The 25,607-nt window shown below is 37.5% G+C and overlaps 1 protein-coding gene across 2 annotated transcripts; it reads right to left on the reverse strand.

Moving 5' to 3' along the window:
* Positions 1-299: 299 nt before the first annotated feature.
* Positions 300-25,607, reverse strand: LOC106652779 (lysosome membrane protein 2-like). 2 transcript variants are annotated; one of them, XM_023462615.1, is made up of 5 exons: positions 25,569-25,607; positions 12,556-13,229; positions 9,748-10,022; positions 9,322-9,574; positions 300-700 (listed from the first exon to the last, which is right to left on the reverse strand). In XM_023462615.1, exons 2-5 carry the CDS (start codon positions 13,198-13,200, stop codon positions 419-421), a joined length of 1,455 nt encoding a protein of 484 aa, XP_023318383.1. In that variant the 5' UTR covers positions 13,201-13,229; positions 25,569-25,607; the 3' UTR covers positions 300-418. The 2 variants fall into 2 exon arrangements, with proteins under 2 accessions (XP_023318383.1, XP_023318382.1); XM_023462614.1 differs by lacking the exon at positions 25,569-25,607 and adding an exon at positions 25,049-25,467.

The raw sequence follows: 25,607 nt of genomic DNA on the forward strand, positions 1-25,607 counted from the left end.
TAAATCAGAGTGTGCATAAAAAGATATGAATGTTATAATAATATTGTAAACTCCCTACACACTACGCTATGAAATAGGAGACAACGGTAAGTTCATTTAATTATTAAAAGTAATTGGGCCAGGAAAAGGGCTCATTACAATCGTATGCAAATTCTGATACAAAATAGGGCTTAAGATCTGATGTGCATTCACCTGAACTTATATCAGATCTGATATCAAATCTGGAGTCAGATCTGATATACCACATTCACCTGAGAAGAGCCTATAAAATAGGAAAGTTTTCCGAAAATTATCTTATATTACTTAAGCAAAGGATTTATTGCATTTAAAATAAATTATTTTTGAAAACATTATAAAAAAATTATTGAAAGCAGCTCATTACATACACATTTAACTATAAAAAATCTGGAAAAGACTCTTAATAATTCAATCCACGAATTGAGTACAAAACTATGCATGACAGTATAAATCCTGATAAACTTATGCACTGTATAATAACTTGAATACTGTTTACAGTATAGTATGCATGATATAACATTTTCATAATTGAATCAGGCAATTCATCTATTCCGATTTCTACCCACATAACAGGTAATAAAGTTCCATCTATAATAGGACCTAAGAAAGGTACATTTTCTGCCTTAGTGGCTACAATATTCATTTGCATTCTGGATCTTCCTTCAATTGGTACTCCAAGACGCTGAAATAGAAAAATTAGGAAAAAAATTGAAATATGAATAAAATAATGTCTGTATTTTTGTATACCAATAAAAAAATATAAATAAACACTGCCTCAATATCCGTGTGTTTGTTTAGTGATTTATCATGATTATTTATTTTACCCTAATAATCTAGCCAACAGTGAATAACAACAATAAAAGAAAATGATAATTTTGGTAAGGTATGGCAATCATTTTGGTTTGGTAAGGTACAATTTTTTGCTCACATACACATATAACAAACCTCGTTGGTCTAGTGGGTAAGGGCGTTGGGTCATCGGCCTGCTAAACCAACGTTGTTAGTGAGGGCGCGGGTTCGATCCCCACTAAGGGAAATTTCATTAGTGATTTTTGGTTCGGTGAGGTCAAGCTCGAGCCCAAAACCGTGTACGGATCCCACTCCGAGCTTAGTAAATAATAACCCCTACGGAAATTTCAGCGCTACTCTAATTCTTAAAAACTCTTAAAAACTCTTTAAAAGTCTAAATAAGTCTTAAAAAATCTTATAAATGTTCCGATTTCGTACCATGATTTTTAAGAGTTAATAAAACTTTATAAGAGTTTTAAATGATTTAAATAGAAATATTCAGACGGGTAAGGCAATCGCTCATTGAATTTTAAAAAATGTATACAAGTTACAATAATTTTTATAAAGAGTTATGAAGAGTTATTAAGAGTTATATAGTGTTGATGAAAGTTTTCAATATTTTTAAAGACTTTTTTGATCGATATCCACGTTCGCCAAAAGTCAAGGTGAAAAAAATATACAAGCAACTGTATGAACAATATAGAAAAAATATAAAAAATGAAAAAAAAAACTTAACATTTTTGCTAAAAAATTGAGTCTTCACAAGGTTTTATGAGTTTTTAAAAACTCTTATTAACTCTTTAAAATCATTAATCAGGTGTACGAAATCCGATCATTTGTAAGACTTTTTAAGACTTTTTTAGATTTTATAAAACTTTCTCATGAGAAAAATTTCCGTCGGGGAACCAAATGTGGCGGCGTTTGGCGGCAAAAAGCATACGCGCCAGACGGATTAAGAGAGCCAGAAATAATAAGACGGTGAAACGGTGACGGGGAGCAGTAACAACCTCGTTAAAAAATCGAAGCATATCTAACCCAGATGTTAGAACCTCGTAAAAGTCCCTGTGCAGAGTTACAGTTACTGCCGTGTTTGTCGTGCGGAGCGACCCGTGAACAGACAAAAGGAGATCCTGGGTGGCAAGGCGATAATTTATTTATAATTTTTTTGGATGCACGTAAACAAAGATGTGACATCCAAAGAAATAAGTGTGTAACTATCTGATAAGGAGAAATTATTCATTGTTTTAACAAAGGTGCGACTATTATTATTGATATGAGATTTGGGTAAAGGAATAGCATTTTTGATACAATCATGTAGAGTTTTTGAAAGAAAGTGAGTGAGACTATTGATAGTTGAAATTATAGGTCGTAGGGGGTATCTTTTTTGGGTATTTTCGGAAGACCATAGCATTTTGCTAATATGGTATTCTTTTTTTCGATTTTAAGCCCCCTTTTAGCCCTTAACATCGTTTACCTTTAACATCGTTTTATTGTATTTTTATTTATTTATTATCCAGTGTTCATTTGGCAGTCGATCTGTTTTGATGTGTTTCCCTTTGTTTGTTGACTACAACGTTTAAACTGTGTTTAACTGATTTCTCCGGTTTCAAGATGCTCGGAGAGAGGAAGGATGTTACCCGAAGCAGACGGAAAATCCAAGTCGGGCTGGGCCTCTGCAACCAGTAGTAAAAAACGAGATAGAGGTAGCCCCGATTCAATCAAATTCCCAATAAAACGCCAATCTATAATCAATACTATAATCTATAATCTATAATCTAACTTCCAATAAGTGTAGTCCTCTGGAGAACGAAAAAACCGCTAATGATACCGAAGTACAAACCGTCGATGATAGTACGGTTGAAAATCCATCTACCAGCATTACAAATAAACAATATTTCTCTAAAAACTAATACCGATTATCGATTATAAGTAGCACTCTTTTTGGCCCACTGAGACATTTCCTGGAGTTGAATGGCTGGAAGGCCTGGCCTTCGATCGCCGTTACTACAGCTCGTCGAGCAGCAGCAGCGCACAGGTAGTTATCCCTGCGAGGACTTGAGAGTATGTAAGCTCAAGACAGCTCCTCATTACCGGCAAAGGCCGAGAAATTAAATTATAGCTTAAGGGGACACATACACCTTAAGCTCAAAAATTTTTTTATTGCTTTATTGAGTAGGATTTTTCCGTCCCTTTCGATTGCTTTTTCGAAATTCCAAAATTTTGATTTTGCCCTGAGATACAGCTGTTTCCGTGAACCCTTTTCCTATACTTTACGTGTTAAATTTTTTTTCTTTTGCGTTTTCTGGCGAGTAGTTTTTTTGGTCATCTATCGTAACTTTCAGAGGGTATCGATTGAGCTCCAGCACCAGGGTCGCGTACACTTTTTCAGAACATCAATGGTTACGGTCACTGCCTCGGATGAGACGATCGAACGAATAGGTCGCTCTCAAACAGTACTTTTATGACTTAAATTTCGGTAAATACGAAAAATGGAAAAAAATTTGTGCTTAACTGTTCATGCAGAGCAATCAGCCCTTAATGCAAAAAATCGTGCTGTTGAACAGCAACGTACATCGGTGTTCATCGGTGACATCGCGACTACCTACCAGGTCAGTGGATTAATCTAATGAATTTACTGCTGATCGGACACATCAACCAGTGTTCGTAACATTGTCGACCTGTGGCACCGCATCATTTTGAATTCGGCATCTTCCACCTTTGACCATCGGCAGTAAACCAAGCATCGTAGTATGGCAAATCAGCATAAGTAATCGGCAGTCATCGCGGCAATGCAAGGAAAATAAAGCTAAGTATTTCACACGGAAATCAATAAAAATTAACAAGTTGATCAATTACTTTCGTTAAAATGTAACATCGGATTACCCACTTAGTTTCCCAGGCAGAATGTTTTTTAAACGTTCCTACTACGTTGTACACATTTAGGGGTGGACATTTAAACGTTTCTGGAAGGTTCTACAAAAGTTTTTTAAACTTTTTTCTGAAACGTTCCAAGGTTTTTAATTTAACGTTTCAATAACGTTGTACAAACGTATCGTGCTATTAGGGAATCAAACTACAAAGAACTCTCGCCCGGCAAGTTTACTGACTACTCTCTTTGGAAGGACACCAAAAAGTTAAAGCATCTAAAACAACACTCCTCTCCTACACTTAATCAGGACGGTGTCTGGGCCAGATCCGATGATGAAAAAGCCCTTCAGTTTGCTCAATACTATGCTGGTAACTTTGAACCTCTTGAAGCGGTTATACGTGATGAGGACGAGAAGAGATTATTGGAGCCTAAAAACTGAAGTGATCAAGACAACCTCAGAAGGGTCAGCTATGAAGAGGTGGTAGCAATCATTGGGTCTTTCAAGTAGAAGAAAGCCCCTGGATGGGACGGAATAGGTGGTAAATTAGTCAAGGAGCTACAGCCCAAAGCAATTAGATACTTGTCAGTCCTTATTAATGGTTGTTATCGTGTATGTTACTTTCCTAATGCGTGGAAAAGAGCCTAGCTGATAGTAATTCCTAAGCCTGGAAAGGACCCTACACAGGTAAACTCTTACAGGCCTATAAGTCAGTTACCGGTTTTCTCCAAAATTGCTGAAAAAACAATCCAATTAAGATTAAATCAAGCTATTACAGCAAACTCCCTTATTTCAGAACATTAGTTTGGATTCAGGAGTAAGCACGCTACCACGGAGCAAGTCAATAGATTGACTGTTGAGATCAGAATCTTCTTACCTGGCGGCACCATATCTGGGTCAAACATAAGCAGCTCGGATCGCAGCTCGGATCGCAGCTTAGGAAAATGTACTGGCTGATGGGCCCAAGACCACAACTCTCACTAGGAAATAAAATACTCCTGTATATAACGAAAATAGTTAGTTGGAATACATACTCAAATTTCATGATAATAGCTTGCAAAGTCTGGTTTTCAATTTTAAAACAGAAAATTTATTTTTTACATGTACGGTAAGAAAATGTACTTTTGGTTGAAAAAAGAAAACTATTCATCGCGTAGATCCAAATCCAATTTGATACTCTTCAAATTATCCAAATGCTCATTATTAAACACAATCTACCATTGTTCAATTAGATGGCTATGATATGAATGAAATCAACCATATTCTGACAGTTATTCAGCGTAACTGAAATTTTTATTTTTCAAATACTATATCAAATTAAAAAGTTTACCATGCAGCAATTTAAAATTGTGGTAATACTTTTTTCAAAAGATTAAATGAGTGCAAGTATGACAGTTTTATCCCAATTGAAATCTAACTCACAAATCTTTTATTTTTTTAATTTTGGAATAGTTGAATATCAAACTAGTATTGAACAATTATTAAATGAGCTATGATAGTTATGAAATCAAACATATTCTGACAACTATTCATGCGCAAAATGAAATTTTCCTTTCATACTTCAATTATACTAAAAGTCTGAAAAATAGTTCAGTACGTGATTTTTAACACGTATTTTGTATAAAAAAACATTACTTATGATTCTACTTGCCCGGCCGTCTCAATCAAAATCGATGCGAACCTTACATCATAATGTAAAGAAAGCTTTCCGTTCTTCGAATATAGCTGAATTTTTTTTATTACAGAACCAAATTTTTCAGTCTTTTGCCATACTTGTCATACTTTCTCTGCCATACTTGCCAGAGCGAGCACGAGCGCGCTCCTCGATACTCAAGCAAGACACCGACCAACTCCGGTATGGGTTTTTCTCACTGAGTTGTTTCCCATATCACGGTCATAACCCCGGCCCGGGCAAATGCGGAGATGGATGGAGGGAAGGATAGGAAAAAGGATAGGTAAAAATGATTAAATAAAGGTTAAGCCTCCAATACGGAGGGCACTTTTCAGGCCAAATAGACTGAAAGTGTATAAACCCGCCCAATATATATAACGATACTCAAGCCCATATGGTTGTTTGGGATCCAGCTATGGGGAACCACTTCGACCTCGAGTATCGAAATCTTGGAAAGATTTCAGTCAAAAACTCTGCGTAGTCTTGTTCAAGCCCCCTGGTACATATTCAACGAACAAATAAGCCGTGAGCTGAAAATTGACAACGTAAAGTCTGAAATTCATCGCTTTCACACCAGATATAAAGCAAGATAGGAAAAACATCGGAATTAACTTGCCAAAGAACTACTCACAAAATACATTATCCGCAACTCCAGGTTGAAGAAATACAAATTTAATCTTTAAATCTACCAACAAGCTATTCACTGCCTCGTAATAATAAACTATAACTGGTCTATTTTAAAACTTTGTAAGCTACTCAATGTAGTGTTTGCATATAGATTATCTTTATTTTTTTCTTATTTTGCTAAATATATACGTAAAAATTCACTTAATATCATGTATGATAGCTTGTTATTATAAACAGAAATTTAAAAAAAATTATTTATTATTAATTTTAATATTGCTGATAAAAGAGTAAAATCGATGGTAGTTATGGTAACTTAAATTATGGTAATGCAGTATGGAAAGGAATGGTGAAACAACGGTACTGGCGTAGGCATAGCTGGTATGATTGGGACTTTCAATGCGTTAGCGCTTAATTGAAATATTTGATACAGACGTAGCTGTGTAGAACATCGCACCACTTTCCACTCACTGATAATACTTTTCATCTATTCTCGCTGCTTGGCGCTAGTCTTACATGGTTTTAAATGCACGGGCGTCACGTCTACCTTATCTACGATATCCATTTTAATGTTATCTGTGCAGTCTAACTCTCAATCTCACGGCAAACAACATACGCGATACTTGTTTAACAACTCAATAGTGAAGCTTACTGACGGATCAACTGCCAAAACAGACTTAACTATCGTTTATTTCCTCGTACCAAATTACACATAATGCTCGGGATTTTATCATTTGCTTTCACTTTTACCCAATTCTTATTCGTATTTTCAACTGGAAAATTTCATTCATTATCATTATTTTTTACGCAAATAAAATTCATAGAGGCTGACGGTATTTTCTTTGACTCAAGCAGATGGGTTTTATGCATAGGCTCCAGATAATCTATAAACAGTTGATTATCGGTCGTTCCAAATTCGAATTTATCGTCAAATTTGAAGTAAAATACATTCGACCAGTCAAATTCTGACCATCATACGGCAACACTTCGTCAGTCGTGACACAAAAAATCACATCTTTCTCTGTATATTCATCAACCTGTATCTGCTCTTTCATTATTACGCTCAAAATAATCTCACATGCCAGCTTATTAATGCCTTCGATGATATTAGATATTTTAATAAATTTAAATCCATGTTCGAGAACTAGCGATGCTTTTATAATACAATCTAAAATTCCGGAGTCAATTACCGCGCAAATATTTTCAACATCGCTAATTTTAACATTCTTAAAGATTTCCGCAGATGAATCAAAATTAATAGTAGTTACTTATTTTGTTTCTGCCACGGGAATATTTTTCCGCTTGTCGCAATTATTAGAAATGTGTCTAGTGATACCACACTATAGCATTAAACAGTGTTTTTACAATATTTTGCTATGAGACCCGTTGCGTGACACTTGTAGAATTCTATGTTAAATAAGCTGTTCGACTTTCTGTTATTGTCATCTTTGAGTCCGATGTTGCTCGATTTCATGGAAGAGTCAAGCGCCTCACTGCTGCTGCGTTGCATCTTGCCACCATAACTCTCTCTATGTCGATCATCGCGCTGTTGCTCTGCTTGACGCTGCCACGAGTCCATTCGATATTTTTTCACTTGTTCCAATCCTTTCAGCTCCGTAATTTTTCGCAGTAAATCATTCTCGTCCAAGTACGTTTTCGGCATAGCTGCACTACTGTATTTTTCGACCATAGCCCAACAGCTATTTTTGTCTGTATCTAGTCTATAGAGAATTTTAATGCCTTGCACAGACAAAATTAATCGAAGAAATACTCCCGCGCGTTTTCACTTTATCCTTGGCTTCTGTTTTGCATTTCTTGACACTTATGGGTTTGAGACTTCCCAGCCAAAAATGTATCTCGGAATGTCGTTTTAAATACAGCAGGCCCTCCGTATTCGCGGATTCAGTATACGCGAATTCTATATTCGCGGAATTTTCTGTTGATACCTTCACTCCGTATCCGCGGAAACAAAATTCGATATTCGCGGTGTTTACCTGATGCCAAACGTAACTTTTTGGTTAACTTTTGTATTTGTTGTTTACATTTTTTAAACGATGACATTAAATCCTTATAAAGAGTTGCACACAGACATGGTTCGGCGAATAAAACAATCCCGCATTACGGAATATTTTGAAAAATGCCAATAAAATAAATACTTTCAATTATTCAATACTTTTGTTATTCGACATTATTATTATTACATGTATTATCATTATTTTTTAATTATTCGCGGATTCCGTATTCGCGGTGTTTTTTAGGAACCTAACTACCGCGAATACGGAGGGCCTACTGTATTCGCAATTTATGATGGACATTTCTTAAACATTGTTACAAAAACTTTTGAGAGTCTTCAGATCAAAATTGATAAAAAATTGAAGTTAAAATCCTGACATGGCCCTTTGGAATCATGATTTATTAAATATTGGTCCTGAACTAATTTAAATAATAAAACTGCGCTCGTTGTACTGGCTGATTGGCCGGGGTTCGACCTTGACGCTAGAGAATAAGATCCTGATCTACAGGTCAATTCTGAGGCCAATTTGGACGTAAGGATGTCAGCTATGGGGTAGAGCGGCCAACTCAAACATTCAAGTCATAGAGAGATACCAAGCAAAGGTGCTCCGTTGCTTAGTGGAAGCCCTGTGGTATGTTTCCATCTTCGCAATGACCTAAATATCCCAACCTTGCGTGAAGAGATTGGGAAACTTATCAATATATACTAGAGTAAGTTAGAACTGAACTCAAATCCTCAGGCGTCAGTCCTGGCACGGCCACCCAAGAGGACAAGACTCAGACTCAAAAATTGTTAAAGACAGGCCGGTGTGCATTGGCTCACCAACCTGACTCCCGGTTATTTGTCAAAACGCGCTGTATTCTATTTACTTATTGTCCCTTTATATAACGACAGATTGTAAATAAAGAAAGGAAAAAGCTAAAAAAAAAGACTAGTTCCCGTTCAATCAATGCACCGTGTTTTCAAAACTTTCCAACCACGGGAAAAATGAACGATTTTGAAATAGTTTACGTAAAATTAAAAGTATTAATTAAATTTTGTTTCAATAAATTTTTTTATTCCTTGATTGACATTCTTCAAATTACTACCTTACTGAAAATTAAAGTCACCATATTGAAAAAGTTATGCTAGTAACGTACCCTACTTTCACCTGAAATTTTCCGTAAGGTGATTATTTTCTATCGTTTATTATTCGTGTCATCATTCAATCTTGGGACTCCGAGTCAATTCACGATCATGCATACATTTCCATTCTTTCGATGCGGCCGTTATTCTGATATGTAAATTTTCCGATAAAAAAGAGTGCAATAGGTAAATATAAATAAGTCAATACTCACTGGATGTAGATCGATATATGTTTGATGGAGATCACTTTGAGGTTCAAGACCATCAACATTCTTGAATAAAGAATTATCGCCATGATAGAAGTGAGGAAATGATGCAATAATAGGTGCTCCGTAATGGCACGAAGAAACATCAAATAAACCTTTGTATTCACAATTTTTCTGGTGGATATGATAACAAATTGGTTTTGCACATAGAGTGTCAACATTTTTTCGTTGAGTGTAAGAATGTTCATTCATTTTATATCTGCAATTAAAAATAGATAATACATACTTCATTTAATGATAATTTCTCTTGTATCTCTTTTATGCATTTAACTTTATACTAATATAAAGTGTAAAACGTTGAGAGAAACATTATTTTTTGTAAATAGTACAAAACTTTAAATATTTTTTAAAAATTATTAATCAGTTTCTTACCTAAAAGTTTTAAGCCCTCGTGAAATGCTTTCACCGACATAGCTAAAATGAATTGTTCGACAAAGTTCTTTTGCAAAGACTTTCAAAGTTCGATTACGATTATGCAATAAAAATGGAGGAAACATGCTACCATCAGAACCATCGATTATATTACATTTATCATTCATTTCCAATGACTTATATGTTCCTCTATTAATTTTTACTGTATTTCCAAGCTTTTCTAAATTATTTATGCCAGTTTCAATCGTTATGCGATCTCCAGATAAACCTACTTTCTAGAACAATATTTATTAGGAATAATTTTATTCAAGAACTTCGTTGCATAGAAAAATAATCTGCAAACTTTTTTAAGTAGAGTAAAATTGCCAGTTACCGGACACTTTAGGATTTTTTTTCTTCAAAAGATTAGGGTCACCAAGTGTAATTAAGCGAAGTATTTCAGTACGAAATTTTGTGCGGCCAAGTGATTTTATAAAAAAATTGACAAAATTCCCCGTTTTCAGACTAAAATTCTAGTTTCTGGACTGTTAGTAGTAAAAATATGATGTTAATTAAGGAGAGTTCACACACACACATTTGTTGGTGTACAAATTTTTCAAAAACTTCAATCCAAATTCTACAATCTTGTGTTCAATTCGTTATCGATTCAGCCGCTGCAGTTCATTAAACCAGCAGAGTTGCAGTTGCAGCGCAAGCCAGTTGAGTCATCTATATCAGCATCAACAATCGTTCACCGGGCTTACGCATATTATTTGTAGTTAGTTCAGTAAGTCTAGATGTAAGTTGTAACATTTTAGCGTGTTACCAGGCCACATCTATCACGGCAGAGTCCAGTGGGTGACAAAATTTTTTATTTATGTTCTTTTTTGCAGCGTAAACATATACGCGTACACATATTCTTTGGTAATTGTATTATTTAGTTGTAATAAGACGTTACCATTGTGGGACTGGTATTGCAAATAAACTCTATTTGCTTTTTTATTAAATAAAAATCTCCTTGTGGCTTATTTAACCGACTTCGGACTTGACATTATTTTAAGGATACAAGCCTTCAACTGGCTGCAGCTTGCCGATTTACGTGTTGACAGTCGAACCGACAGTTGTCAGACTATGTTATCGTCTCTGAAACTATCGTCAATTAAAATAATCTTTTTATGACGCCTTTTTAGGAAATTTCTTGAGGAATTAGTGAAAATGCAATTTAGGTTTCAAATAGTCAGAAATATATATGTTACCGGCAAAACCCGATTTTAGGCATTTCGCGAACTGCCTAGGCATTTTGCGAAATGCCTATGATTTTAGGCAAACCCTGAAATGCCTTCTAAATTGTACAAACTTCCTAAATTTTTGAGGCATTTCGCGAACTGCCAAGGCAAAAACAGTATTGCCTGAAACATTTTAGGCTTTTTTGAATAATCTATGAAAACTTTAATTTGTAAACAAATCATGCTAACTATAGACTAATATTACTTTATAGAACTCTGTCGTGTACTGGATTTGTTTTCAGTCACTTCGTACACTCGGCACAACAAGTACACTCTTTCTAACTTCGGCTTAATATTATATAATCTTATATAACCGTTATAATTAGCAACGATGTCGGAAAGTAGTGTAAATATGGAATCGGTTTCTGAAAACTGGAAAGAAGTGTTATTTAAAGAAGCAAGTAAGGGCGATCACTACAAAGTGATTGTAAAAAGTAAATACGACGAAATAGTACAAGATGTACTACGGGCAAAATTGTCGTCGGAGAAAAAAAGTGCACTCTCCGACAAAAAGAACTCAAACATTTTTGTGGCCAGAAAACGAGCCGTTAAGGCTTTACAACATCAGGCGAAGAGAATGAAGCCCAGGTCGGATAAATTACACAAACCAGTGACGATAGGTGATTGCGTCATAGTACCTATTCCAGACGTAGACAGGGCCAAAAGTGATTTGCGAAATATTATAGGAGTCGTTTTGGAAGAAAACGACGGCCTCTACAGAATAGGTACTAAAAATGGCGTAATCAATAAGCAATATTCGAGGTAAAATATATAATTATAAATATATACGTATTATTTTACATATTTTAATTGTTTTTTTTTTTTATTTTTCTATTTACAGATCTGAGTTTGACGTTTTTCAGCAAAAGTTTTTACAAAAATTGGATGAGCCGATGACAGCTTTGTCCTTAAGAACACTAGCGACTCAGCAATCGCATGCAGGAGGACAAGGCTATTTCAAATGTAGCTGTAGAAGTTATTGCAAGACCAAAATTTGTATATGCAGAAAGAATAATGTATTATGCAACTCAAAATGCCATAGCAGTGTGACTTGTTGCAATAAATAGAAATTTGCAATATTTTTTTTTCATGACAAACTAGTTGGAACTAGTAATAAAATTAGCTTTTTTTATTGCATAACAAATTTAATATGAAAAAATTATTTACTATTGACTGATAATTTTGTTTTATCAAAAATGCCTAAAATGTTTCAGGCAATACTGCTTTTGCCTAAGCATTTTGGGAAATGCCTATGATTTTTAGGCAAAGTCCGAATTGCCTGACACATTTTAGGAACTTCCTAAAATTTTTAGGCATTTCGCGAAATACCTAGGCAGTTCGCGAATCGGGTTTTGCCGGTAACGTATACAGTTATTTGGCCTGAATGCATTAACATCATGCTCTAATAACGTTTCAAAACAAATTTGGCATATTATAATTAATATTAGGGTTATTTTTTATCTTGAATTTAAAATTGTCCAAAAACTGGATAGTGTCTGGTAACTAGCACATTTATTCTATTAACTTTTTTTATCTTACTCACCGGAGCTAATAATCCAAATTTTTTGGACAATGGCGCATTTTGATTCCACATCATGAAATGACGGGCAAAATCAAATAATTCATCATCATAACCCCAAAGAAATTCTTTTGCTGAAATTGAAATGTAAGATTTTGCTTGGATAGTAGATAGTATAGCTGTTAATGATACTTGAACCAAAAAACTCATTTCTCGTACTAAGGATATTGCTGTCAAAACAGGAATATTTGGAACATTCAATATTAAATCATATGATATATTATTATGTCTCATCTCATCGTAAACTCGATTTTCTTGATATGTTATAGTTCCATCAGTATTCATTTGTAAATTTACTCTTGTAAGATTTTCTTTATATATGAACGGTCCAACTTCTTGAACTTTTAGCTTATCTTCAAAATTGATTTCACTAGATTGGATATTAGTATAGTTGAAAATATAAATACGATATAAAGCTTTTACTAGAGGAGTTTTCCACCATAAAAATGTTAACGAGCCATTTCTTAACTGCAATTCACTAGTAATTAATCCATCGATATAATTTGTCATCCACGTTAAAATTATTATTATAAAACAGAGTATTAAAATAAAAATGGATATCCACATAACGCTTCTTAAATGCGTATTGTATTGCCTTCTTATAACCATGTCAACTGAATTTTTAATACGCTGTTTAACTGAAAAAAATGTACCTTTCATTAAATTAACTATGGATTATATTGACAAAAAAATTGATTAACATGAATTGTAAGCGGTGACACATATGTTTGATTAAAATTAAGGTAGGTGGCCTTGTTTTTTCTCTATAGTTTTTGCAAAAAATATTTATCAGCTTCTATAAACTACAGTAAACTAATAGTAACAAAGAGGGCGTGAGCTGGGCGAGGTCACACAATATATTCTGGGATTAATATATATGTTGCTGGCTAGCCCCGAAATGCCTAAGCCAAACCCGTATTGCCTAATCCATTCAGAGATTTTTATACGAAAACTGGACTTTGTTTTGTAAACAATGAGGCTAATTATAGGGTGACATAGTACTGAATAGACGAAATTGTCTTTGCTAGACTCATCGTGTTGACAAAACTACAGCTATTTCTTATATTAATAAGATGAGCGGTGTCAGGGTAGATAATTTAAGTCGCCTGGCAAGGGATAAATGGCAATGGTCAGAAAAGAGAGAACTCTTTTTCTTTTTGTTAGAGAGCCTTTTCGCAGGCACAATCAGTGCGGGTTACTCTGTCTCCCTATGCTCTCCTCCTTATCGACTGTTGCCGCGGGCAAGAGAGCCAGGAGGCATAGGGGCGCTAGTCATCTCTGTGTGATCTCCCCACGAGACGGCCGCATACGTGATCATTACTGTTCACTCAGAGCTACAGTGCGCATCTCGCATAGTTATAGTGTTGAGCAAAAATAAAGTTTATACTTAATATTATTCCGACATATATCTCCACTGTGTCTCTGTTTTATATGTCAATCCTCCACAACATATATTATACTCTCACTCTATTTAATATTTTAAGTTAAGTCTAATACTTTTTGTTGAGATAAATTTCATATATACATGTAATAATAGCGACACCTGTATAGGCAGGTCTGCGGCGAGTGCTCCGATTGAGCGAGTGTTAGTCGCTTGTGTATCACGCTAGAGAGCTGATCATAATAAACTCATTATTCGTCTACGTAACTTATTTCAGTTCGTTTCCATACCTCTGTTTCTTTATATATTATNGGGGTTATACACCTTCAGCCTATTTGGCCTAGAAAGTGCCCTCCAATTGGAGGCTTATACCTTTATTTAATCATTTTCACCTGTCCTTTTTTCCTAACCTTTTTCCTATCCTCTTTCCATCCCTTTATCCATCTCCGCATTTGCCCGGGGTTATGCCCGTGATATGGGGAAAAACTCACAAGGAGACCACATGAGATGCGGGTCACCAAATGTCCTGAAAATTTTTTTCTGGTCTCCTGGTATCTAATAATAAAGCCCCCTATGCTTAGTTTAATCCAATGGGCCTTAAGGCCCATTTTAAAAATCATTTTCTAGTTTATTGAAAAATCTTTGTAATTTTCTAACTCGTAATAGGACATATTAAACGGAAAATTGCACAATGTACAAGTCTTAGAATTAGTCAAAGAATACATTTGAATTTTTTCAGGATTTTTGAAACCTGCTATCACCTATTTTCAAAGGCCCAATTTTAACGCGTTTTTACTTTTTTCTTAAGAATTTCAGAGACCTTTGAAAATAAGTGATAGTAGGTTTCAAAAATTCTGAAAAAATTCAAATGTATTCTTTGACTAATTCTAAGACTTGTACATTGTGCAATTTTCCATTTAATATGTCCTATTACGAGTTAGAAAATCACAAAGATTTTTCAATAAACTAGAAAATGATTTTTAAAATGGGCCTTAAGGCCCATTGGATCAAACTAAGCATAGGGGGCTTTATTATTAGGTACCAGGAGACCAGAAAAAAATTATCAGGACATTTGGTGACCCGCATCTCATGTGGTCTCCTTGTCAGTGAGAAAAACCCATACCGGAGTTGGTCGGTACCTTTATGGCACCTCTCGCTAGCATATGATGACGCTGGCAAACACAGCTAGCGATGCGTGAGGGCGCTATGCGCTTGACGGAATGGGTTCCCTGGAGGTCACCCATCCACGTACGTACCGCGGCTTATAATGCTTTATTTCGCACATCGCTCGAGCCGTGAGTACCTCGCCCCACCACCTGCTTCGGTCCTCTGTTTCTTTATATATTCGTACACTTTTCGCTTCTTATATATCCTCAGATTAAAACGTTGTAGCTGATAAGCTTTCACGTATGCTTAAGATCGAGACTGAATGGGAACTAAATCTAAAATATTTTAGAAAGCTCATGTCCGTTTTCGACCAACCCAAGGTAGATTTGTTCGCGTCTGAGTACAATAAACGTAATTTTTTGTTTTATAGAAACCCTCTGAGGGCTTGTCAATCATAGATGCATTCACAATTGATTGGAAAAATCAGCTATTTTACATTTGTCTACCGTTTAATTTATAACTGAACATGCTTACAAAAATTAAACGAGATCAAGCCTCAGGAATCGTCGTCGTGCCGTTCTGGAAAAACCAGCCATGGTTTACGCTTTTTAAAAATATGATTATAGGAAAAATGATCGTCTTTGAGCCTAGCGATGACTTACTGATTTGTCCTTACAGTCCACAGATCCACTCGCGAGCTCGCTACACGCGACAGATTGCCACCAAAGTATCCGGGAAGCGTTCGCTACAAGAGGCATTCCATTCGAAGCACTAGAAAGGGTGCTCGCATCTCTCTCCAAATCAACGGTGAAACAATATAGTTCAGTGATAAAGCAGTGGATCGAGTTCCGCGACGAAAATCAAAAAGAGTATTTTGATACTAGTTTCTCGAACGTAGTGAAGTGCTTATCAAGCAGATTTGAAAGGGTTGCTGGTTACCCATCAATAAACTCAATGAGGGGTGCCTTACCTCTCATTTTACCAAATAAAATTGGAGAACATGCGGACGTTTCCCAGTTTATGAAAGGAGTTTTCAAATTACGCCCTTCGAGGCAAAAATACGATTTTGCTTGGGATATTGCTGTCGTATTGAATTTTTTCGAGTCACTAGACTGTAATGATATTAAGCTTTTAACATATACGACAATAATTTTTTTTTGCTTTAAGTACAGCGCAACGCACCCAAACGTTATCATTCATAAATATTTTAAATATAGTTAATGTACAAGAGAGTTTAAATTCGAATACCCGTCTCTATTAACCCGTTAACGCTCAAACGGACAGAATTTTCTTTTCTTCTGTAGTCTGAAATTAAATCATCTTAACGAAGCGAGAGAAATTTTCGAGGACCCATTTTCTATGTACAATTTAATGTACTTTTCGAATATGAATTCATAATTGATCTCTGATGAATATTAAAAAAATTGTAAACCATTTACAGTCGTCCCTGTTTTTACGTGGTAGTTCCGTACCAAAAAAGTACCGCGTACAAAAAATGGCGTAAAAAACATTGCTCTTATGGGAAAAAAGGGGTACCGTGCAAAAATGTGACAAATTTTCGATTTTCAAAACATTTTATTCAAAAATACATGTAAAAGTTACTTAAAAAAATCAGTAACGCGTGTCTGTTTAGCACGTCTCATAATATTTTTGTGTAATTCAACGAAAGCAGTCACAGCAACTTCACAATCATGCTTAAATTTCATGCTACGCACCATGATCGGATCATATTCGAGGGCCACATCAATGGCTTCCTGGATCAAACTCAAGAGTTTTTTTACATACAAAACATTAAGCATATCTTCTAGTTTTTCAATGTTTATATTCCTGGTATACTTCGCAGTCTAATTGTAATAATATATTGCAACGGTACTACTCGATCGGAGCACTCGCGAGCAGCCTTACCGACACACTCGTGACCACAGGGGAGGTCTGAGCAAGTCGGTGACGGCGAGCGAAGGAGAGCGAGGACCAAGTGAGCACGCGTAATGCCCCACCGAAGCCCACGGGATAAGATACGCTTGTACTCGTGCGACGGCGCTCGTCGCAGCGCCGAGAGTCCGCCTGAGTGGGAAGAGTTTCTCTCTCTCTCTCTCTCCCCTAATTTACATAGAAAAACGGCGGCGAAATGACCTAATTAGCGGGGCAGGACCCGGATAGGTGGGAGAGCGCACCGCGACCTATAAAAGGCGCGTGCAAGGACCACGCGGGACTTATTGTCACAAATTACAAAACCAGGCCCAGGTCTAACCCGGCATCAGCCTATATTTTAAGTTAGCAGGCCACTCGTACCGCAACGTCAAAGCACGTCGCCACTCACGTGGTAGTCGTGCTGACGGAGGCTTAACTGGAAAGGTAAGACTCAGCCGCAAGCTCTTTCGCCCAGCGAAGAGTCCGGCTGTTTATTTACGAGTACGTGCCAAGGCGCGTCGCCTTATTGTACCAGACTGTATGTACCAGTTCACCGCGGTTCCTTTTGGGTTGAAGGTCGCAAGCGCCGCACTCAACCGAGCAGCAGAAGGCGTACTCAACGGAATGCAGGGACGAGTCATCGATTTCGTAGACGATTGGCTCATAGTGTCACCTGATTTTGACCAACATGTGCGAGATTTGGACGAACTACTTACTAAGATCAACAACGAGGGAGTAACGGTAAATTTCTCGAAATTGGAGCTCACGAGAAAAGAAATACGATTCGTCGGCTACATCTTGACGCCGCGGGGAATTTCGATCGACGAAGGAAAAGTCGACGCTATACGACGTTTTCCAACACCGACAACCACTACGCAGGTAAAAGGGTTTCTGGGACTTATTAATTTTAACTCCTGGTTCACAGAGAAACTAGCCGAGACAAGCGCGCTGCTGATTGAATTGACAAAGAAGTCTACTCAATGGCGTTGGACAGACACAGAGGAGCGAGCCTTCAACGATACGAAGGAACTTTTTTGCCGATCCATACTACTACACCACCCGATAAAGGACAAACCATTCATCCTTTACACCGATGCAAGTAACACCGCACTCGGTGCAGCCCTTTGCCAAGAGCCAGAAGAAGGCGATGTACGAGTACTGTATCTGGCCAGCCGCACGCTAAAAGGAGCCGAGAAAAATTACTACACCACCGAGCTGGAACTCTTGTCCATCGTCTGGGCATTGAGCAAATTTCGCAGCTACGTCTACGGAAGTCCGATCGAAATAAGGACGGATCACCAAGCTCTTACGTACTTGCGAACTTGCAAGTTCCTGAGTCAGAGATTACTCCGTTGGAGCCTCGCAATCCAAGACTATCAAATAAAGATTAGCTACATTCCAGGTAAAGAGAATATCTTAGCAGACATGCTAAGTCGCATACCGAACACAGATGAGTCAGTGCCACAGCAAGCAGTCATCTACGTGGAATTGGCGAGAAGACCCGATGAGAAAATACTTCGAGATTTACAGGACATCAAGAAGTACCAAGCAGAAGACAAACAAATACAACGAGTCCTCGATAAGCGAGGAACCGATATAATCATGGATGAACGAGGAATATGCACAAAAATCACGAAGCAAGGTAATAAAATCTACTTACCTCGCGTTCTCTTTCGTTCACTAGCATCCGAAGTGCATCAACTATACGCACACGTCGGAGCGAGGAAAGTCGCCGCGATGATCGCTGAAGACTTTTATAAGCCAAACATCGTAAGAGAAGTCGCCAAGGCACTCAAAACATGTGATTCGTGCCAACGCAACAAAACCAACACACGGGCAATACAAGGACCCACACAACCAATCATACCTGAGGGACCGAACGAGCTGCTGTCAATTGATTTTATAGGGCCATTTCCAGCAGGAATCAAGGATTATCGTTACATCCTCGTTACAGTCGACGTATTCACGAAGTTTGTCCAACTGTACCCGATCGTAAAGGCCACGTCACACATTGTATTCAACCGCATAATCGATGACTACGTCAAGAAATATGGGATGATAAAAAGAATCCAGAGCGACAGAGGACCGCAGTTTACTTCGAAAACGTGGCGAAAGGCGATGCAGAATCAAGGTATAGAAATTGTATTTTCTAGCATACGACACCCGCAATCCAACCTCGTTGAAAGGTACAACAAGGAGATCGGTCGGTTCTTACGCACGCTAGTCGGACGAGAACATAAAACATGGTCCATATGGTGCAACCTTATAGCGGAGGTGATCAACTCGACGGTCAACGATACGACCGGATACACGTCAGTCGAGCTACAGACAGGACAGAAGCCAGAACGCATCTGGACGCACATCGTCGCAGCGGTGCAGCAGAATGGCATAAACGAAGAAAAACTACGAGAAGCCAAAGAAAATATAACGAGAATCGGCAACAGACGTGCCGAGAGACACAATGCAAGTGCAACCATAACCGAATTCGAAGTCGGTGAGCTTGTTCTGGTAAAAGCTTTGCGAATTGCGTCCTCGGCGAACCAAACAGTAGCGAAGCTACTTAGCTTGTACGAAGGACCTTATAAAATATTAAAAAGGCTCTCTTCAAGGACCTACGAACTTACCAACCCGAATACGGGTAAAATACGAGGTCGATACCATATAACATCTTTAAAACGATATTTCGCAGATAATGGGCAGGCGAACTAACAAAGAACGCCGTCAGCGTCGTAAGCTAAGTATAAAAGAGGCCAAGGCAATGGGACTGGCGGTGATACCAAAGGATGCAACTACAAGGCAAAGAATTTGGGACGTCATAGAGCTGTCTCTGCGGCCCGATGAAGTAGAGAAGGTTCGCGCTGACGCAACGTATTACCTGCCACTCATCATTGCACTTGTGTTCGAGATTGAACGAACAAGAGAAGAGATACGCAAGCTCGAGAGACACATCGAGGCAAAGCACTCTGTCAAAAGACAGCAGCGGCTGCCAGTAGATGACGACGTTTTGGAGCTTTACGCGTCAAGTATTGAGACAGACTAATACTAATGTGAAACTTGTCCTAATTCTAGATGTGACTAACAATCATAAAATTTAATGAACCTTCGCTTATGAGTTGGATTATATTCTGTTCACAGCATCACCATGCAGGTCATAGACTTGACAGAAGACGACGACATGCTTGAGGTAGTGGAGGTGCACATAAGACCGCGGCCAAGCCACCATGACGACCACATCTTCATCGACCTCACCCGAGAGGAGATTGAGCCGGCGATCGCACAATCTAGCCCCCGAAGGCAAGATTGCGACAACCAGGCTGATCAACTCGAGGAGGTACGTGAGATACGCCGAAGGCAGGCACATTTCAACTGGTGGTTCAACGGACTGCGCGCCGCTGGGCTCCTCAATCGACCTGAAAACACACAGGAATTAAATGCCGCCGCGCGCGGAAGCGCGCCACATTCGCCCAGCAGTCGGTCTCGAACGAGCAACACCAGTACCTCACAGCACACAACACCATCGTCGTCTGCCGCCTCACAGCACACAACATCATCGTCGTCTGCTGCCTCCAATCACGCAATGTCCGACATCAACTCCGTGTCGCTCTCTGAGTCCGTCGACAGGGAGAATAGGGAGGCTGAGGAGGATGCACGGGAAAGAGCAGAGCTCGTTCGTCGGATAATACACCCATCCAGTGACGACGAGAAGATGCCGTCCCGGCCACCCTCCGCACTCTACGACCCAGCAAAAAGCAACAACGACAGCGACGACGTTAGTAGTGTCGTCAGCTTCTACGTCGGCGCGGATACGACCGACACGGATGACGGATATTATACGTGTCTCACCTCGTAGCCGACAAAGAACTGCGAAATTCCTTTTTTATTTTTTTTAGAAACCACAACAGATCCGAAAGGATAATAAGTTTTATTTTTTGTTTTAAAGTTCAGTTCCTTATTGACGATAAAGAGAAACGTCAGACTTAGTTTATTTTAACAAACAGTTCCTTTACGTATGTTACAATTGACGACGAGTAAATGTCGGATTTATTTTTGTTATATTTCGTTATATTTTGTTATATTTTGTTAAATTTTGTTATATCTTCAACAAACAAATACTTTATGTATGACGACGAGTAAAGGTCGGATTTATTTTGTTATGAGACAAGAAACTGTCATGTTTTGTTTAGTACGAGAGCGTAGCTCAGTACGACCGATGATTACAAGAATATACGAACTTTTTTATTTTCTACATTCACAAATTTAAATAAACTTTCATTAAAATTTTCCCAACCGATGATCAAATTTAAATAAAAGTTTAGGGTAGCTATGCAACGGTACTACTCGATCGGAGCACTCGCGAACAGCCTTACCGACACACTCGTGACCACAGGGGAGGTCTGAGCAAGTCGTTGACGGCGAGCGAAGGAGAGCGAGGACCAATTGAGCACGCGTAATGCCCCACCGAAGCCCACGGGATAAGATACGCTTGTACTCGTGCGACGGCGCTCGTCGCAGCACCGAGAGTCCGCCTGAGTGGGATGAGTTTCTCTCTCTCTCTCTCTCTCTCTCTCTCCCCTAATTTACATAGAAAAACGGCGGCGAAATGACCTAATTAGCGGGGCAGGACCCGGATAGGTGGGAGAGCGCACCGCGACCTATAAAAGGCACGTGCAAGGACCACGCGGGACTTATTGTCACAAATTACAAAACCAGGCCCAGGTCTAACCCGGCATCAGCCTATATTTTAAGTTAGCAGGCCACTCGTACCGCAACGTCAAAGCACGTCGCCACTCACGTGGTAGTCGTGCTGACGGAGGCTTACCTGGAAAGGTAAGACTTAGCCGAAAGCTCTTTCGCCCAGCAAAGAGTCCGGCTTTTTATTTACGAGTACGTGCCAAGGCGAGTCGCCTTATTGTGTTCCACACACGAAATAGGCGTGCAGGCAGAGGTCACCCCTCCTGGGTGGACTCAATCGGTAGCCCTATCACGAATAGTGAAGGGTCCGATTTTTTAAGTGCAGTGTTGATTATTGCAAGTAGTGAGTTTTTGTTATTCCTTTCTATAGTGCAAGTGTGCCCAAACTCTACCCACGACTCAACCACCGGCGCAGACGACATCACCAACGGGAGAGCGGACAAGAGTCTCAACATCGGCAGCGCAGAAAAAACTAAATTGTAAAGTATAGTGCATATGTAAAATTCCCCCCTAGACGCGATTTCAATAAAACTTGAATATTTATTCAAATAATTAAAAAGACAATACACCTTTCACATGTCCAGTGACTCGTCCCAAAAAATATCCTAAATTAATATTAATCTGAAAACCCTTACGCGACTCAAACGAGCAACGTACGCGCAAGGGAGTGCCCCGCGACGACACATAGTCACGTAATATAAAAGGTAAGCTACTCGCCAGAAGTAGAGAGAGAGAAAGAGCTCTCGCCTAGGAACGAGCGTGTCACCATGCACAAGCACTCGCGAGCAGTCTCGTAAGAGTAAAATACGTTGCAATATACCAATTAGTTCTATTTCAGTAAAATTGATTACGCATTTGATAATAATTAATTCATAATTACGATTAATACGAGCAGAAAAGTTCATATTTTGGAAGATTTTTTGGTAAATTTTTTTGGAAAAGTGTATATTTTGGAGTTTGCCATTTGAATCTCTAAATCCCCTTACGGTATTTTAAACTTTAGATTCTTATTCCAAAATTTTTGGTATTATTGGCCACAGTTTAAGTCTCTTTCAATTGAATCAAAGTTTTTTTCAGGATTTAAAATCGTGTTTTTTCGTAGTAAATTGTTTATAGTTTATTTTAATATTTATCAGCAGTTAATTATAAACTCATATTCGAAAAGCACATTAAATTTTACATAGAAATTGGGTACTATAAAAAATTTTTCTCGATCCGATAAGATGATCCCTTATAAAAATTTCCTATAGGATCTCGCAAAATTCCTACAGGAGTCCTATAGGATTCCAATAGGAATTTCGCGGGATCCTATTGGAAATTTTTGTAAGGGATTTAATTTCAGACTCCAAAAGAAAAGAAAATTCTGTACGTCTGGGGGTTCATGGGTTAATACCTCTGCAGTAGGGAGAAGTCAGCCTCTCTTGCAGCTACCGTTCTTTCCAAAAGACCTGGCGTTTGTGTCGTTTCAACTCTTTTGAAATACATTGACGCAACGGAAGATATTGGATCGGGCATCGAAAATTTGTTTACAGGCAATCCTCCGTATTCGCGGGGGTTCGGTTCCAAAAAAGTACCGCGAATACGGAAACCGCGAATACGGAAACATTGCTCTTATGGGAAAAGGGGGGTTCGGTTCCTTGCTCAGCCAAAATTTTCATGTATGCATATTAGAAAAATTTTTTTTCTCTGAAAATCAAATTTATGATGTAAATTTATTTATAATTTAGAAAAATATTGAGTTAAGCTTTGTTGCTTTGCTCTGCGCAATAAATCTTTGTACAAATTCTTATAGCACTGCAATGATTTTTCAATATCTTGTTTAAACTGAAGGCTCCGAGTCATGATAGGATCATAAGTTAATGCTTTTTCAATGAGACGTTCTGCGTCTGCTAAAATATCCCCGATCACTTTGGAAGTAAGTACGGGTTCTGGATCTTCATCTTCAACCATTTCCTCATCTGCTGAATTTTGCACTATACTCTCGATTTCTTTTCGCCAGATGCCAATGCATCCAGGATTTTGATTTTTTCGGCCGAATTGAACACTTTTTTATTACGTTTCTTCTCAGGCACATTTCGCGATTGTGGAGCCATTTTTTGAAAGAATTAAAAAAAATATTCCGAAAATAATACGCACGCGAAAATAATTAACCTTCAAAACCGCGAATACGGAAAATAAAATCCGCGAATACTGAAGTTAGGTAACAAATGAGCGAACCGCGAATACGAAAAATCGCGAATAAGGAAACCGCGAATACGGAGGTTTGCCTGTATTAGTTAAAGTAAGTCTTATAAGGAAGTTTGTACAAACATCTCGAGATGGATAAAAACTTTATCTTTTCTGTACTACTTCTATACTATTTTTTCTGCCACTCTACTCATCATTCCGCGAGCTCCAAAGCCGATCGTCTCGTGGAGTAGATTTTGATTCCATAAGTCGCTGTGCCAGGTGGTCAGAGCGTTCAAAAATGTTTGCCACGCATTATGAAAGGCCAATCAGGCCAAATGTCTTTAATTTTGCGATTAATGTATTGAGAAAATAATAAATAAATATTATTTTTGTTTTTTACATATGTTTTTTCTGTGTTCAAAAAATTCAATTCGCCCGTTAAAACCACTACTGTAGGTTAAGGGCTCAAAAGGGGGCTTAAATAATTATATATTTCTGATTATAGTATTAAGCTGAAAAAGTGAAGAAAATTTTTTTGAGAAAACAGGCATTTTATTAAAATTTATCAATAATAATCGTTAATGAATAAAATATTCTATTAAATTGTATTTGGAATTAGTCAAAGTTGATCTTATGCTGAGCTTGAGGTTGCGTTGATGGATAATGATCCACCAAAGAAAATGAAACCACATACAACTTAGTCGTGTCATGCAAACACTTGGAAACAGTTTAGACATCCTAAATGCTCATCGCTAAAGGTTTATAGACGTATACCAGTTAATTTAAGTGTTTGTAAGTATTTAACTGGACAAAGAACTTTTAAATGGGGTACTGAAAAAGGCTCTTATGCCTGCTTTCTGAAAAACAAATTTTTTTCACTTTTTTAGCTTAATACTATAAATAGAAATATACAATTATTTAAGCTCCCTTTGAGCTCTTAAATCAGGTAATATTGTAGAGCAAAGACTAGCATAATTAATTGATCAAACGAACTTTAGTGAAGTCCAAGCAAAATTATATGTAGTCTTTGCTCGTAATACATTACCTCCGTCTGGAGACGCAAAATTTAAATAAATAATTATATTGATTTTAATTTGGCTTATTACTCATTAGTTGCTATACTAGAATAAAAGAATATTTCAGTTTAAAGTTGATGTTTACAAAGAATACTTTATGAAATTATAATATAAAAAATACCTTGTAATAACATTTTGTTATTGTATTAAATCGACACTTGATTATAAAAATCAATACTTTTTCACTTGAATCAACATCGAAAAGTCGTAGTTTTTGTAAGCAGCGTTGACGCAATGATTCAAAATATCATTAACTTTTCCTAAGTGATGATGATATTTATCATGATTTGTTATTGAAGTACTTGTTTTTATTCCCCACGATAATGAAGTTTAAATTTTGTGTTAAATAACCAAATGTTTATTTAATTTTATCATGCAAGATTATGTTTTCAACTCTCAAAATGTACTAAATAATGTATGAAAGTTTCAGAGGATTGTGTTCATTTATATTTTTATTTCTTTCCAAAATGACTAAAAGTTACCACGTTTGGCAGTTTTGCCCATATTATACAGATTTACGAGAATTGACAACATTTCTAACCATCTCTTGAAAACATAATCAAGATTGTTTAATATGTAATAAAATAAAGTTGGAGATATTATTTCAAATTAATGAAATTTTATAAGATTTTTGTACTCACGAGATTATAAATGTTTAATAAAGAAAAATACAAAAAACA

The sequence above is a fragment of the Trichogramma pretiosum genome, unplaced genomic scaffold, assembly GCF_000599845.2.
Source record: "Trichogramma pretiosum strain Unisexual culture from Peru unplaced genomic scaffold, Tpre_2.0 scaffold79, whole genome shotgun sequence".
NCBI classification, from domain to species: domain Eukaryota; kingdom Metazoa; phylum Arthropoda; class Insecta; order Hymenoptera; family Trichogrammatidae; genus Trichogramma; species Trichogramma pretiosum.